The sequence below is a fragment of the Puma concolor genome, chromosome A2, assembly GCF_028749965.1.
Source record: "Puma concolor isolate L17-30 chromosome A2, mPumCon1.1.hap2, whole genome shotgun sequence".
Lineage (NCBI taxonomy): Eukaryota > Metazoa > Chordata > Mammalia > Carnivora > Felidae > Puma > Puma concolor.
The window spans coordinates 163,975,806-163,991,335 of record NC_141668.1 but is presented as its reverse complement, the minus strand read 5'-3'; the positions used below and the strand labels follow the sequence as shown (position 1 = coordinate 163,991,335).

Here is a 15,530-nt window from a genome sequence, read left to right as displayed (position 1 = left end):
TCTGTCTTGAACCCATGACCCCAAGATCAAGAGTCGCATGCTCTACCAACTAAGCCAGACAGGTGCCCCATTATTATCTATTTTAAAACTTTAAATAAGCTTGTTTAATTAAAATTGAATCATGGGGCACCTTGGTGGCTTAGTGGGTTGAACCTCTTGATCTCGGCTCAGGTCATGATCCCAGGGTCGTAGGATCAAGCCCTGCATCGGGCTCCACACTGAGCATGGGTCCTGATAAGATTGTCTCTCTCTCCCTGTGCCCCTCTCCTCTGATCGTGTGCTCTCCCACTCTCTTGCTTTTCAAAATAAATGTAAAAAAAATATATTTTATATATATACGTATATATATTATATATATATATATATATATATATATATATATATGTTTGAATCATAAGTAAGGCTTATTACACGCCTCTGTTTTCTAAATTTTTGTTACATTTAATGTGTTTTTGTGTGTGTGTATGTATGTTTTCATTTTTTTATATAAATTTTTTACTGTGGAAAATATAGAAAATTTACCATTTTAAGCTTTTTTCACATTGGCTAAGAGATTCCCCCCCCATTTTATTGAGATATAATTGACACATACATTGTATTAGTTTTATTTATTTATTTATTTACTTATTTATTTTAAGTAAACTCTGTGCCAACGTGAGCCTCAAACTCATGACCCTGAGATCCAGAGTCGCTCGTTCTGACTGAGCTAGCCGGGCGCCCCCGTATTCGTTTTAAGTGTACAGAATTTGATGTATGTAATATTTCAAATCTATTTAATATTTAGGGGCGCCTGGTGGCTCAGTAAGTTAAGCATCTAACCGGCTCAAGGTCATGATCTTACGGTTTGTGGGTTTGAGTCCACGTCAGGCTCTGTGCTGACAGCTCAGAGCCTGAGAACCTGCTTTGGATCCTGTGTCTCCCTCTCTCTCTGCCCCTCCCCCCGCTCACACTCTGTCTCCCTCAAGAATAAATAAACATTAAAAATATATTTAATATTTGGGAAATGCGAAGATCCAGAACTATTAAAAGGGAATTTTTTTCTGCATGTTATTAGGACGATCTTCCCAGATCCCCTCCCCAGTGAAAACTGGGGGAAAGTATTAAAATAACAACCATTTAAAGTCTCTGGAAGGGGTTCTAAAGGCATACAGTAAATGAGGAATCAACTATTCAAGAAAATCTATGAGAAAAGTCACTTAAATAGTGAGCGTTTCCAGTATTTGATATCTTCTACCTCCCTGCCTTCTACCAGTTCAGTGAGATGGCAACTCCACTCCATACTGGTGCAACCGGGCACATAGGGTTTGCTCACCCTTAGCCACCAGCTGGGGGAATCTCTTCTCACCAGGGGCAACACCCCAGCATTTCCTATCCTGCTCTCGGCTGCCTGTGTTAGGCTGTTTGAGGCAAGTGCAGCTCTTCCAAGAGAGGATAACAGAACTTCCAAAATTATGGGCAGACTCCAATGACCAGAGCCAAGAATGTCAAGGACTCTCAAATGGGATAAATGAAAAGAAATCCACACTGAGGGGCGCCTGAGTGGCTTCAGTCAGTTAAGCATCCGGCTTCAGCTCAGGTTATGATCTCACGGTTTGTGAGTTCGAGCCCCGAGGTGGGCTCTGTGCGGACAGTGCAGAACCTGCTTGGGATTCTCTCTCTCCCTCTCTCTCTGCGTCTACCCCACTTGTGTGCTCTCTCTCTCTCAAAATAAAGAAAGAAAGAAAAAAGAAAAAGAAAAAAAGAAATCCCCAAAGAAACCAGAAAGACAGAAACAGGTCACAGGAAAGAGTATTTTGACTGAGATCCTAGTGGGTTTTGTTTGTTTGTTTGTGTTTTTTGTTGTTGTTGTTGTTTTACAATTTTAAACATACCTTTTAATTTGGTACTGGGGCTAAGAGGTAGGCAGAGTGCTAGAGAAGTGTCTGGGATTAGAAGAATATAACAAGGTAGGGTTATGTCAGTTGGTTGGGTGAGGGGAGGCAGCTACCTGCTGGAGAGGGGCAGCTTCAAAGTATCCATCCAGGGGCGCCTGGGGGGCTCAGTCGGTGGAGCATCTGACCTCAGCTCAGGCCATGATCTCCAGGTTTGTGAGTTCGAGCCCCACATCCATCAGGCTCTGTGCTGTGAGCCTGTGAGCGCAGAACCCGCTTTGGATCCTCTGTCTCCCTCTCTCTGCCCCTCCCCCTGCTTGTACTCTCCCCAAAATAAATAAATCTTTTTTATTTTTATTTTTATTTTTTTTTAATTTTTATTTATTTTTGAGACAGAGACAGAGCATGAACGGGGGGAGGGTCAGAGAGAGAGAGGGAGACACAGAATCCGAAACAGGCTCCAGGCTCTGAGCTGTCAGCACAGAGCCCGATGCAGGGCTCGAACTCACGGACCGTGAGATCATGACCTGAGCCGAAGTCAGCCGCTTAACCAACTGAGCCACCCAGGCGCCCCCAAGATCCGACTTCTTAACAGTGAGAATGGAAGCTACAAGCTGAGCATGTTCAGCGGGCTAAGAGAAAATAATTGTCAACCTATAATTATATACCCAGTGAAACTATCTTCCAAGAACCTGGGCAGGGCGCTTGGCTGGCTCAGTCATTAGAGCTTACAACTCTTGATCTCAGGGTCCTGAGTTGGAGCCCCCTGTTGAGCATAGAGGTTATTTTTTTAAAGCCCATTTTATTCATTTGGAGAGAGAAAGAGAGAGAGTATCTGTGTGGGGGTGGGGAGAGGCAAGAGAGAATTTCAAGCGGGCTCCGCACCGTCAGCGCAGAGCCCAACGCCGGGCTTACACCCACAATCGTGAGATCATGACCTGCGCTGAAGCCAAGAGTCAGCTGCTTAACCAACTGAGCCGCCCAGGCGCCCCACAGAGTTTACTTTAAATATTAAAAAAACAAAAACAAAAAACCCAAACCTTTAAATCAGTAGCTACAAATATTTCTTCACGGAAAACAGCATAACCAGATGGGGTTACAAGTGAGGTCAATAAAATATCCCAGAATCAGATAATTCCAATCTTGCACAACTTCGTCCAGCACATAGATATTTGAACACCGAACTCAGGCAGATACAGTACAAGAAAGGAAAACTCTAAACCAATATATTTTAAACAGAGCTATGATGCAGGAATTTTAAATAAAATACTCATTAAAATTAATGTAAAATGCCATAACATGTAAAAAAGATACCATGACCAAGGTGAGCTTATCTCAGGAATAGAACTAAATTTAGTAGTAAATAAAAAAATAAATTTACATCACTGGGCACTTTAAATGAGACGAATAATATGGTCATTTCAGATACTGAAAAAGCATACAATGAACATTTATTTATGATAAAAATCTGTTAGTGAACCAAGAATTGAAAAGACCTTTTTTTTTTTCATTTTTTTTTTTTTTTAAATTTTTTTTTTTTTTCAACGTTTATTTATTTTTGGGACAGAGAGAGACAGAGCATGAACGGGGGAGGGGCAGAGAGAGAGGGAGACACAGAATTGGAAACAGGCTCCAGGCTCTGAGCCATCAGCCCAGAGCCCGACGCGGGGCTCGAACTCACGGACCGCGAGATCGTGACCTGGCTGAAGTCGGACGCTTAACCGACTGCGCCACCCAGGCGCCCCTTTTTTTTTCATTTTTAAAATGTTTATTTTTGAGAGAGAGAGAGACACACAGCATGAATGGGGGAGGGGTAGAGAAAGAGAGAGGGAGACAGAATCCCAAGCAGGCTCCAGGCCCTGAACTGTCAGCACAGAGCTTGGCGTGGGGCTCGAACTCACAAACCATGAGATCGTGACCTGAGCCGAAGCTGGATGCTTAACCGACTGAGCCACCCAGGCGTTCCTGAAAGGACATTTCTTTACTTGGTATGGTGCATCTTCCAAAAACTTACTGTAGACATCATACATAAGGGTGAAATGTTGAAAGCATTTTCTTTAAACCATCTTCAGGTTTTTGTATGGGGAGTAAAGAACAAAAGCCGTAAGACCAGCACAAGATGTCTACCGCAATATTCAAAGCAAGTGATGCTAGTGGCTGGGCCGGAGTGAGAGCTATGGAGGGGGTGTAAACCAGTTGATCCTGTATAGATTTTGAAAGCAGAGCAGCCAGAATTGGCTGACAAATCAGATGTAGCGAGTAAGACAGTGAGAGGTCAAGGACCACTCCTAAATTTCTGGTCTGAGTTCCTGGAAGGACTGAGCTGCTATTACTGAGAAGAGGAAGATGGAAGGAGGTAGGCACGGTTGGGGGGACAATCGGGAGCTCTGCTTTAGACATCTGAAGTTTGGGTGCCTACAGACACCCAGTGGAGATATCTAGGAGGCATCTGGGAAGATGAGAGAGGAGTTCAATAAGACAGAACTACACTGAGAATTAAAACTTGGGCACCGTCATTGCACAGATGTTTTAAAAGCACAATATGAGTTACAGGTGACGTGATACAGAATGATGGGGGGGGTAGCATCATTAAGATTGGGGGAGTCAGGAGCAGTTGATAAAATATGAGCTAGCCATAGGGATACCAGAAAGGGAGAGTATTGCAAAGGCAATGGCAAGTGCAAAGGCCCTGAGGTGGGTCTCAAGGGTGGGCATTTTTCACATATGGCCTCGGTGAAGATTCTCCACCCTGAAAAGCCCAAGGCTCCTAGGTCAGTCTTGCGCACATCAGCGCAATTGAGGCCAGTAGGCCACTGAGAGGCAGGATTCTGGGGCAATGACGCCCTCTGCTGCCCATAACAGATACAGATATCAGCTCCATTTTCAACAGTAAGTTATTATATATTATATAATTTTTTGTTATTTATCTATTTATTTATTATTTTTTTAAATTTTTTTCAACGTTTATTTATTTTTGGGACAGAGAGAGACAGAGCATGAATGGGGGAGGGGCAGAGAGAGAGGGAGACACAGAATCGGAAACAGGCTCCAGGCCCTGAGCCATCATCCCAGAGCCCGACGCGGGGCTCGAACTCCCGGACCGCGAGATCGTGACCTGGCTGAAGTCGGACGCTCAACCGACTGCGCCACCCAGGCGCCCCTATCTATTTATTTTTAATGTTTATTTTTGAGAGAGAGAGACAGAACATGAGAGAGAGAGAGACAGAGAGAGAGGGAGACACAGAATCTGAAACAGGCTCCAGGCTCTGAGCTGTCAGCACAGAGCCCGCCGTGGGGCTCAAACCCAGGAACTCCCAAACCATGACCAGCGAAACCATGACGGGAGCAGAAGTCCCACGCTTAACTGACTGAGCCACCCAGGCACCCCATATTTTGTTATTGTTAATGGAACAAGTCTAGTGGTCAATAAATCTATGACTCTCTCATTCCTGTGCGTCATGAAAGGTGGCACTAGGAGGTGTGAATATAAGTAGGTCTACACTGAATCAATGAAAGAAAAATGTGGCTAGCTTCTGGGCCTCAGTCTCCTCTAAATCTAAGATTCCTTCTTTTATTGTATAAACTAATACATACTAAGTGCTGTTCTAAGCTCTTGGGATAAATCCGTGGACAACATAGACAAAAGCCTGTGCTAGGCAACTTAAGATCTCTATATATGCATGCTTCTTTCAATCTTTACAATGTTTTATTTTTAATTTATTTTTGAAAGTTTTTATATTTAAGTAATCTCTACACCCAACGTGGGGCTCCAACTTAAAAGCTAGAGATTAAAAAAACCCAAAAACCTAGAGATCAAGAATTGCATGCTCTACTTGGTTAGCCAACCAGGCGCCCCTTTTACAACGTTTTTAATGCTGAAGCAGTGTTATTCGCTGCATTTTATAGGGGAGATTATCGCTTAGAGAGGCTTTGACTGTAGAGCAAGTAAGTGGCCGGGTTGGAATTCGAACCCATTACCATAGTTATTTCTCTGTAACACGCCCCCGCCCCAGAAGCGAACTGAGCACTCCGCGGGGACGAGCGCGCCGGCGTCTGTTGCCATGGTTCCCGGACTCCCTTCCAAAAGGACAGCCCGCGCCGCGCGTCACGTGACTTTGGTCAACATGGCGCCGCCCAGGGTGTTGCAGTGTCCACGTGGTTCCGTTAGCTAAGATGGCGGCAGCTGTTAGCCCGACGTCCGTGGAGTCGGCCCCCCGGATAATGAAGCTGGTGGCCGAGTGCAGCCGATCTAGGGCCCGAGCAGGGGAGCTGCGGCTGCCGCACGGGCCGGTAGCCACTCCCGTGTTCATGCCAGTGGGCACGCAGGCCACTATGAAGGGCATCACGGCCGAGCAGCTGGACGCCCTGGGCTGCCGCATCTGCCTGGGCAACACCTACCATCTGGGCCTGAGGCCGGTGGGTGGGTTCTGCCTTGGTGGGGCGGCGGCAGAGAGTGGGGAGAACGGACACCTCCGAGGCACGGGCACGCCTCTAAGTCAATCGACAAAGGCTTATTGACGCCCCCGGTGGCCCAGGCCTTGTGCTGGGCGTGAGAGAGCGGCGGGGCCCGAGGCTGGCCAGCCCTGTCCTCCAACTCGAGCCGTCAGGGTAGCCCTCGCCTCTAACCTGATCCTTTCTTCCCCTAACCCAGGGCCCCGAGCTGATCCAGAAAGCGCACGGTCTCCACGGCTTCATGAACTGGCCCCACAATCTGCTGACGGTGAGGTGGAGTCGGGGCTGGGATCCCAGGGCACTTCTCAGAGGTGGAGATTCTCCAACTCCACCCCCCTGACGGCCCTGCGGTGGGATTTCCCCCAGGACAGCGGCGGCTTCCAGATGGTGTCTCTGGTGTCCCTGTCCGAGGTGACGGAGGAGGGCGTCCGCTTCCGCTCCCCTTACGACGGCGACGAGTCCCTTCTGAGCCCCGAGAAGTCCGTGGAGATCCAGAACGCCTTAGGTGAGCGAGTCTCGAGCCGCCTCCTCTTCCCCTGCTTCTAGGGGTTGGAGGTGAGGCGGGCCCTTTGCTTACGTGCTGCTTGGCTGTGGGTAAGTCACTCCCGCTGTCTAAGCTTTGGAAGAGCCAACTCAAATGAGGATAGCGCCCGGGAATAATGACGTAATGTTTGTAAATCTCTTAACCCAGTGCCTGGCACGTAGTAGCTTTTATTATTTTTATTGCTGTTATTTCTCTTAAATGGCAAATTAGTCGGGCAAAGATATGTTGAAATAAGGGGGGCAACAAGGGGAGAGTGAGGAAGCTTTAAGTCCCTCCCATCTCCATCAATATCCCTCACTCCTTGATAAGGACAATGAACATTTCTCTTTTAATATGTATTATATGTAATCGCTTTTGGCTAAAATCAAGTGTAACATATATATATTATACATCATGTAGTTTCTCACTGTAACTCCTTCCCTCCCCCTTCCCCCTCCCCCCCCCCCCCCCCCCCCAGCAATTTGCTTCTTGAAGAAATGGGTTCTTTCCCCCTGTAGTGTTTCACATCGTCTGAATTTTGCGGATCACATCCCCATGGTGTTGTGTGACAGTTTTCTTCTGCCTTCTAGATTTACTGTAGGTGGTAGTTAGATCTAGAGGTTTGAGCCAGATTCACATTCTCGTGTCCTTTGGCAAGAGGGCTTCATAGGGTGTATATTTCCATCCGGGAGCTGGTAATGTCTGCCCGTCTCTCCCGGTGAGCCATCAGGCTCTTTGCCTGGGAGTATCATGCTATTAGGAGTTCCAAAATGGTAATGTTCTTTTCTTCATTTATCAGCTAGATTATTTCTGTAAAGGGAAAGGTGCCTCACCTACTCCTGAGAGACCAAGTAGTTCAATTCATACAGGGAAAGTGGGATTCCTCCTTTTCCTTCTTTTCCGGTTTTCATGAATTGATTACTTCACATCCTCCAGCAGTAATGAACTAATCTTTAGTTTTTTTAGGATAACCATGAAATCATGGGTTTAAATGTCATTGATGTGTCTCACTCTGTTGCAGCTGGATCGAGCCTCATTGATTCTTTTTGTGTCTGGCTTATTTCACTGAGCATAATGTCCTCAAGGTTGTAGTATATGTCGGGATTTCCTTCCTTTTTAAGACTGAATAAGGCACTCCCTAAATTGGATTTTCGTAAAAGATTATAATTGTCTTTGTTTTGCTTCCAAGTAGGTATGCCATAAGCGTAAGACAAAAAACCTTTGGTTTTCAGAAGTTTCTAGATTTTGGAATTGTGGGAAAGGGACTTTCTGTGAAGGGTTAGACCATGATTTATTTAGCCAGACCTCTGTTGGTGGTTACTGGGGCTCGCATGGTGCTATTGCCTGCCACACCATGGCGAATCACTTTGTGTACACAACATTTTGCTCTTGAAGGGTAAATTTGCAGAAGTGGGATTTATTCTATGTGCCCGGGCAGGATTTTAGCTGCCCAGGGTGAGGCAGGATCAAATGTGCATTTTATTTATTTATTTAATTTTAGTTTTATTTTTAAAATTTCTGTTAATGTTTACTTACTTTTGAGAGAGAGAGAGCGAGAGAGCGAGAGCATGCGTGGGAACGTGATAAGCGGGGGAGGGGCAGAGAGAAAGAGGGAGACACAGAATCCGAAGCAGGCTCCAGACTCTGAGCTGTCAGCACAGAGCCCGACGCGGGGCTCGAACTCACAAACTGGGAGATCATGACCTGAGCCAAAGTTGGACTGAGCCACCCAGGCGCCCCTTGTTTATTTATTTTATTTAAAAAAAAAATTTTTTTTTTTCAACGTTTATTTATTTTTGGGATAGAGAGAGACAGAGCGTGAACGGGGGAGGGGCAGAGAGAGAGGGAGACACAGAATCGGAAACAGGCTCCAGGCTCTGAGCCATCAGCCCAGAGCCTGACGCGGGGCTCGAACTCACGGACCGCGAGATCGTGACCTGGCTGAAGTCGGACGCTTAACCGACTGCGCCACCCAGGCGCCCCTTGTTTATTTATTTTAAATGCTTATATATTTTTGAGAGAGGGAGAGAGAGACAGAGTGCATGCGCGTGTATACAGGGAGGGGCAGAGAGAGAGAGTGGGACAGAGGATCCAAAGCGGGCTCCATGCTGACAGCAGAGAGCCCCATGCAGGGCTCGAACCCATAAACCGTGAGATCATGACCTGAGCCAGAAGTTGGATGCCCAACTGACTGAGCCACCCAGGCGCCCCAAACGTGTATTTTAAAAAGTTCCCTCTGGCCATTGTATAAACAGCCTGGGGGACTATGTGGGAGTCAGCAAGACCCAAGGAGGGACATCTAGGGTCCAGCTTGTCCCCAGTAGGAAGTGAGGGCTTTCCCAGTGATGTGCTGCTGCTTCTTTTTTTTAAGCAAGTTTTTTTTTTTTAAGTTTATTTATTTATTTTGAGAGAGAGAGTAAGGGAGGGGCAGAGAGAGAGAGGGAAAGAGAGAATCCCAAGCAGGTTCCTCACTGCCACTGCAGAGCCCAATGTGGGGCTTGATCTCAAGAACTATGAGATCATGACCTGAGCTGAAACCAAGAGTCTGATGCTTAACCAGCTGAGCCACCCAGACGTCCCCCAGTGATGGTGCCTCTTTCTCACCCCCCAGGCTCCGACATTATCATGCAACTGGATGATGTGGTCAGCAGCACTGTGACAGGGCCACGCGTGGAGGAGGCCATGTACAGGTGTGTGTGTGTGTGTGTGTGTGTGTGTATGTGTGTGTACCGGGAGGGGATCATAGCCCTGGAGCCTTGTCACTTTACCCTAGGGCTCATGACTGGGTCCCTCTTCCAGGTCAATCCGCTGGCTGGACCGGTGCATTGCAGCCCATCAGCGGCCAGACAAGCAGAACCTCTTTGCCATCATCCAGGGCGGGCTGGACGAGGATCTCCGGGCCACCTGCCTTGAAGGTAGAGCCACGTGCCGGTAGCCGGTAGATCCAGGGCTTGTCCATCACCGAGGGCCCCACCCCCGGGCCTGGCACGTGATGGCGCTGACGGGGGTTGTTAATGGGCGGAAGGGATAGCTGAAGCAAAGGCACGGAGGCAGACATGGCAGTAGAGTGTTTGCAGAATAATGGTGGTTTCAAAAGCTAGCAATTTCATACTGTTCACCAGACACTATGCCACGTGCTGGTCACAGACTGACCCATTTGGTTTCGTAACCGTCCTGTAAGGTGGGAACTACCAGGTTCCCGTGGTTACAAAAGAGGAAACTGAAGCACAGAGCTGTTAAGTCACTTACCCCAGCCACCCGGCTTGGATGTTGCAGAGGTAGGATTTGGCCCTAGGTCTTGGGCTCTGGAACCTGCAACATTAACCGAGACCCCGTGCTGCTTCCCCCTCAGGGTCAGGAGCGGTGCCTAAGGCATTCTGCTGATAGTGGGGGTACTGGGGAGCCATGGAGGGCCGTTGAGTGGGAGTGTGACAGGAAGCAAGGGGCATATCATGGAGAAATTCGGGAAGCAGAAGGCCCGTGAGGAGGTTGGAGTATCTGCCCAAGGGAAGAGTGCCAGTAAGGCCCATGTGAGGTCCGTGGCCGTGGAGACAAAAGGGGGCCAGAGATGGGGACTCAAAGGCAATAAAGTTTCATGGGCAAGGCTCTGGGTCCTGGCGTTTGGCTGGCTGGATCCACACCTCTGATCTGCTGCCTCATGTCTGTGCACCCTCGGGCAAGTGGCTCGGCCTCCGTAAAATGGGCACATCCTCCCAGTGTCAAGAGGTCAAAGTGAGGTCAAATGGGAAAGCCTGTTCAAAGCGTTGTGCCTGTGCCTGGCATCAGGATGTTCTGTTGTGAAGACTGTCTTTGTCGTCATCCCTTTCGTCCTCAAACTGCGCCCAGTTCTGTGTCTAGTAAGTCTTTTGAACGGAGACCTCCTCCCCAGTCAGAGATACATTTCTGTGTTTCTTTTTTTTTTTTTAATGTTTATTTGCATATTATTAAAACATTTCTTTTTAATGTTTATTTTTGAGAGAGAGGGAGAGAGAGCACACAAGTGAGGTGGGGAGGGGCAGAGAGAGAGGGAGGCAGGACACAGAATCCGAATGGGCTCCAGGCTCTGAGCTGTCAGCACAGAGCCGGACGTGGGGCTCGAACCCACGAACCGTGAGAGCCCGACCTGAGCCGAAGGCAGACGCTTAACTGACCGAGCCACTCAGGCGTCCTAATTTGCTTATTTTGAGAGAGAAAGAGAAAGAGAGAGAGAGCATGAGTGCGCCGAGCAGCGGAAGATCAGAGAGAGAGAGAGAGAGAGAGAGAGAGAGAGAGAGAGACCCACCCAAGCAGGCTCCATGCTGAGCTCGGAGCCTGACGTGGGGAACCGTCCCATGACTGGGAGATCACAACCTGAGCCCATGTAAAGAGTCAGACGCGGGGCGCCTGGGTGGCGCAGTCGGTTAAGCGTCCGACTTCAGCCAGGTCACGATCTCGCGGTCCGTGAGTTCGAGCCCCGCGTCGGGCTCTGGGCTGATGGCTCAGAGCCTGGAGCCTGTTTCCGATTCTGTGTCTCCCTCTCTCTCTGCCCCTCGCCCGTTCATGCTCTGTCTCTCTCTGTCCCAAAAAACGTTGAAAAAAAAAAATTAAAAAAAAAAAAGAGTCAGACGCTTAACCAACTGAACCACCCAGGCGGCCCGGAGATACATTTCATGTCACAGCTCAGTATGTGTGGACATAGAAGAAAGCAGAAACCAAGGCTTCATGAACCGTTACCCTAATACGTGAAACACTTTCTGGTATCGTCTGTTCTCTCATTCAAGAAAATCCTACCACTCTGGCCTTGCCCCGTCAAGTTCATTTCTTGGCCACCTGCAGGTCGCCGGGCACCGCCCTGATGGTGCTTCTCATTGTGCTCCGAGGCTTAGCTGCACCAGCACCACCCGGCTTGTCCCCCACCACCGCGTCAGAGTCCGCGGTGAGGTGGGGCCCGGGAGGCCACATTTGAACAACCCGTCCCCAGCGGACTCTGCTGTTCATTCCAGCTTTAAAACCTGACGCTCGGACCGGGTCCGTTTCGTCGACGCCGTGGCCCCCCCTGGTCGAATGATACAACTGGGGCCCAAGGCACGTCTGGGCTTTGAGGCCGCACCTGGGTTCAAGTCCAGCTTCTGCCATGTCTGGTCTGGGGTGGCAAGACCCGAACACCTCAACGGCAGCGTAGAGCTGCAGCCTCTTCTCTGCAGTTCTGGAGCCTAACAGCCCACTTCTAAAACACGACTCCGCCCAGGAATTTGCAACGAGCTCATTTGGTGGCCAGACCAGACCTATGTGGTCATTCACCCCCGTTGTTGGGAGTCCTCTGTGTTTTGTGGCAGAACCCTCAGAGGGTTTGAGGACAGGCCGTCGTCTGGCAGATAAGATGTGCACCGTTCTAAGATCTGGACAATTCTCAGCTTTGAAACACATCTGCCTCCCTCTTAGGTTTCAGCTAAGGGAGCACAGGCTGTGGGCCTCCCCTGAGGACTGAAGGAGGGGATCTCACATGCAGCGGGGACTCGACAAGTGGTAGCTGAGGTCACCAGCAGCCCTCAGACCGACAGACAGACTCTCTCTCTCTCTCTCTCTCTCTCTCTCTCTCTCTCTCTCTTCCTGAGGGATTGTGGAGGTCCGGGCAGGGTCTGCCCTGGGGTCGCAGAGGAGGAGGAGGCAGACTTTCTTTTGCCTGGTGGCCCCTCACCTTGCCCTGTACCCCCAGAGATGACCAAGAGGGACGTGCCGGGCTTCGCCATCGGGGGCCTGAGTGGGGGCGAGAGCAAGGGCCAGTTCTGGAGGATGGTGGCTCTGAGCACCTCAAGGCTGCCTAAGGACAAGCCACGATACCTGATGGGGGTCGGGTATGTGGAGGAGAGGGGAGAGAGCCCTACCTGTGGGGAGCGGGTTCCTGCCTGGGCCGGTATTGGTGGAATGACACAGCCCTGCCTGTTGGGGGGGACTCACGGGGTGGGGACTTGGCTTTCCTCTGGGGGCGGTTCAGAGGGAACGTGGCCCTGTCCCCGGGGAGTCTGAGTGTACGTGTGGGGGGAGCCCTGGGTGTGTGACCAGGGTGTGAGGTTCTCTGCTCCCTCCCCCATGGCCCTCCCCCCAGCTATGCCACTGATCTGGTGGTCTGCGTGGCTCTCGGATGTGACATGTTCGACTGCGTCTTCCCCACCCGGACGGCGGTGAGGCCCTGGGCAAGGGGCAGATGGGGGCGGACCTGGGGGGTTAAGGTGGGGGTGGGGCCGGTGAGGATGAAGACCTGGTTGACCCACTCCCTGTCCACCCCCCCCCCACCCCCCACAGCGCTTTGGCTCTGCCTTGGTGCCCACCGGGAACCTGCAGCTGAAGAAGAAACAGTATGAGAAAGACTTCCGGCCCATAGACCCCGAGTGTGCCTGTCCCACCTGCCAGAAGTAGGGGAAGAGGGGGGCCCGGGGGCGGGGGGAGGGGGCGGAGGTGTGCAGGACCCTGCATCACTCGGCCCCGACCTCCTGTCCGCAGGCACAGCCGGGCCTTCCTGCACGCACTGCTCCACAGCGACAACACCGCTGCCCTGCACCACCTCACCGTCCACAATATCGCCTACCAGGTGGGCCTGTGACCAGGGCGGGCCAGGCGCAGGGTGGTGGCGGGAGGGTTCTGGGCGCCCCCCTCTCCTTCCCCCTGGGCTGACGCTGGCACCTACCCCCTGCAGCTGCGGCTGATGAGCGCTGTGCGTGCCAGCATCGTGGAGAAGCGCTTCCCTGACTTCGTGCAGGACTTCATGGGCACCATGTATGGGGACCCCACCCTCTGTCCTGCCTGGGCCACCGAAGCCCTGGCCTCTGTAGGAATCACACTGCGTTGATCTGGTTCCGGCGAGGGAGGGAGGGAATGGGAGGTATTGAGGGATTTTTTAAGATTATTATTCTAATTTAGAGTGTATCTGTGCCTTCTCGGGGAGGTGAGCTGTCTAGGACCTCTTCCTCCTCTGAGTGTCATTGTGGCCAACGTCCCCCCGCCCCGCTTCCTGTTGATGATAATAATAAGTAATCATAGCAGCTGCTGATACCTGGGAACCACCTGGCACAGCCCAGCATGTAGCATGTGCCCCAGTGTGGGAGCTGCATCCTTTTTCCTGTGGCTTTGGCCCCCCTAGTCACCCTGAGGGTGGGCACTCTCGTTCCCCGACTTATTACAGGTGAGGAAACGGGCCTAGAGAGGAAGCAGCTTGCCCAAGGTCACCACCGAGGAAGTGGCAGGCTGGCTCCAGAGCTCATGCTTTTAGCCTTGAACATGGCTTAATTTTGCCGTCAGCAAACACAATGATGAAGACAGTAGGTGTGATATAGCAGGGTGCTTACACTGTGCCTGGGACTGTTCTGAACGGTTGTCATGTGTGTATTTGATTCTTGCAACTTTGTGATGCATATATAGCTGCATCCCCCATTTTACAGATGAGACTGAGGCTCAGAGGAATGAAGGCACTTGGCCATTATCACCTGGCAAATACAGAGGCCCATGATCTAACCTAGAGATGGCCAATTACAGAGCTGGTGCTCTTAGAAGATAAGGGGTTTTAAATTGGAAACGTAAGACTTGTATAGGATCCACTATTCTAATAGCATAAAAATGCAACTACTTTGATTAGTTTGTGTATTCTTCCAGAAATTTTCCACGTGTACATATTTTTCATGAATGTGGCGTCCTTTACCTGCCGCTCTGTACCTTTTTTTTCCTGTTAGTATATTTGAAATTGTTTACACGTCAGAACATGAAGACTTCCTGTCTTTTTTTACAGCTGTCTCACAGTGTTTATTTAACCGGCTCCCGTGAATGGGTATGTAGGATGTTTACAGGTTTCTGTCACTGCGGTCAAGGCTACCATGCCAAAACCTCGTCGGTTGACTTTTTGCCCATCTCTCTGAGACGGGGCTTTTGGGTCTCCGAGCAGGCAGATACCTTTGGCTGCTCTGCTCGCCTCCTCCCCACTGTTTCTTTATTCCCCTGTTACTGCCTCACCAGCCCACTTTCCTACCTCCATTCCATCTGACTCCTTTTTGGGCTTCTTTGGCCAATCTATGCCCGCCCCCGGCGCGACGCCCGCCCCCGGGGATCAGATCACTTCTTTTCGTAAGATCCTTCCACCTATCCCCGGCTTTTTTCCCACGAGGAACAAGATTTCTAGTTCACAGAACCTCCAACACTGACTAGAAGATATCATTTCACGGGGAGAGGATCTGTTGGGTTTCATTGTGGACTTAAAAAGATCACGATGTGCTCTAGCCAAAGAGGCAGGGGAGCAACGTTGCAGGCAGGCATTAGCCAAACCAAGTCGGGGCGTGAGCGAAAGGTATTCCCGGGAAAGGGCCCAGCATTTGCAAAAGCGTGGAGGTGGAACTTTATACACGAATGAAAGTGGAGCCAACGCTACAGCGCTACCGCCTCTCTCTAGGAACCACTAACGCCAGATTCTTCAAAACGCATTGAAACGCCGCGCGAGTAGCTGGTTTGCAAGCCCGGGGCCGAGATGCATTCTGGGACTTGTAGTTTTCTCTAGAGGCCGGAAACTCTGAAGCTACGATCATTACCGGGTCCCACCACGAGGTGTCGCTCTTCGGCGAGTACGACGGGCCTTCTCCTTTACTCCAGAAGACACTAATGGACCTACTACAACAATCATTAGAACGGGGGATTCTTTGATTGACAGGTTCTCAGTCAAAGTC

The 15,530-nt window shown here is 50.1% G+C and overlaps 1 protein-coding gene across 1 annotated transcript; it reads left to right on the top strand.

The window, feature by feature from the left end:
- Nucleotides 1-5,996: 5,996 nt before the first annotated feature.
- QTRT1 (queuine tRNA-ribosyltransferase catalytic subunit 1) lies at nucleotides 5,997-14,602 on the top strand. The gene is made up of 10 exons (XM_086699084.1): nucleotides 5,997-6,287; nucleotides 6,523-6,591; nucleotides 6,690-6,828; nucleotides 9,458-9,536; nucleotides 9,646-9,761; nucleotides 12,542-12,680; nucleotides 12,932-13,007; nucleotides 13,129-13,238; nucleotides 13,327-13,414; nucleotides 13,520-14,602. Exons 1-10 carry the CDS (start codon nucleotides 6,045-6,047, stop codon nucleotides 13,670-13,672), a joined length of 1,212 nt encoding a protein of 403 aa, XP_086555210.1. The 5' UTR covers nucleotides 5,997-6,044; the 3' UTR covers nucleotides 13,673-14,602.
- Nucleotides 14,603-15,530: the final 928 nt, after the last annotated feature.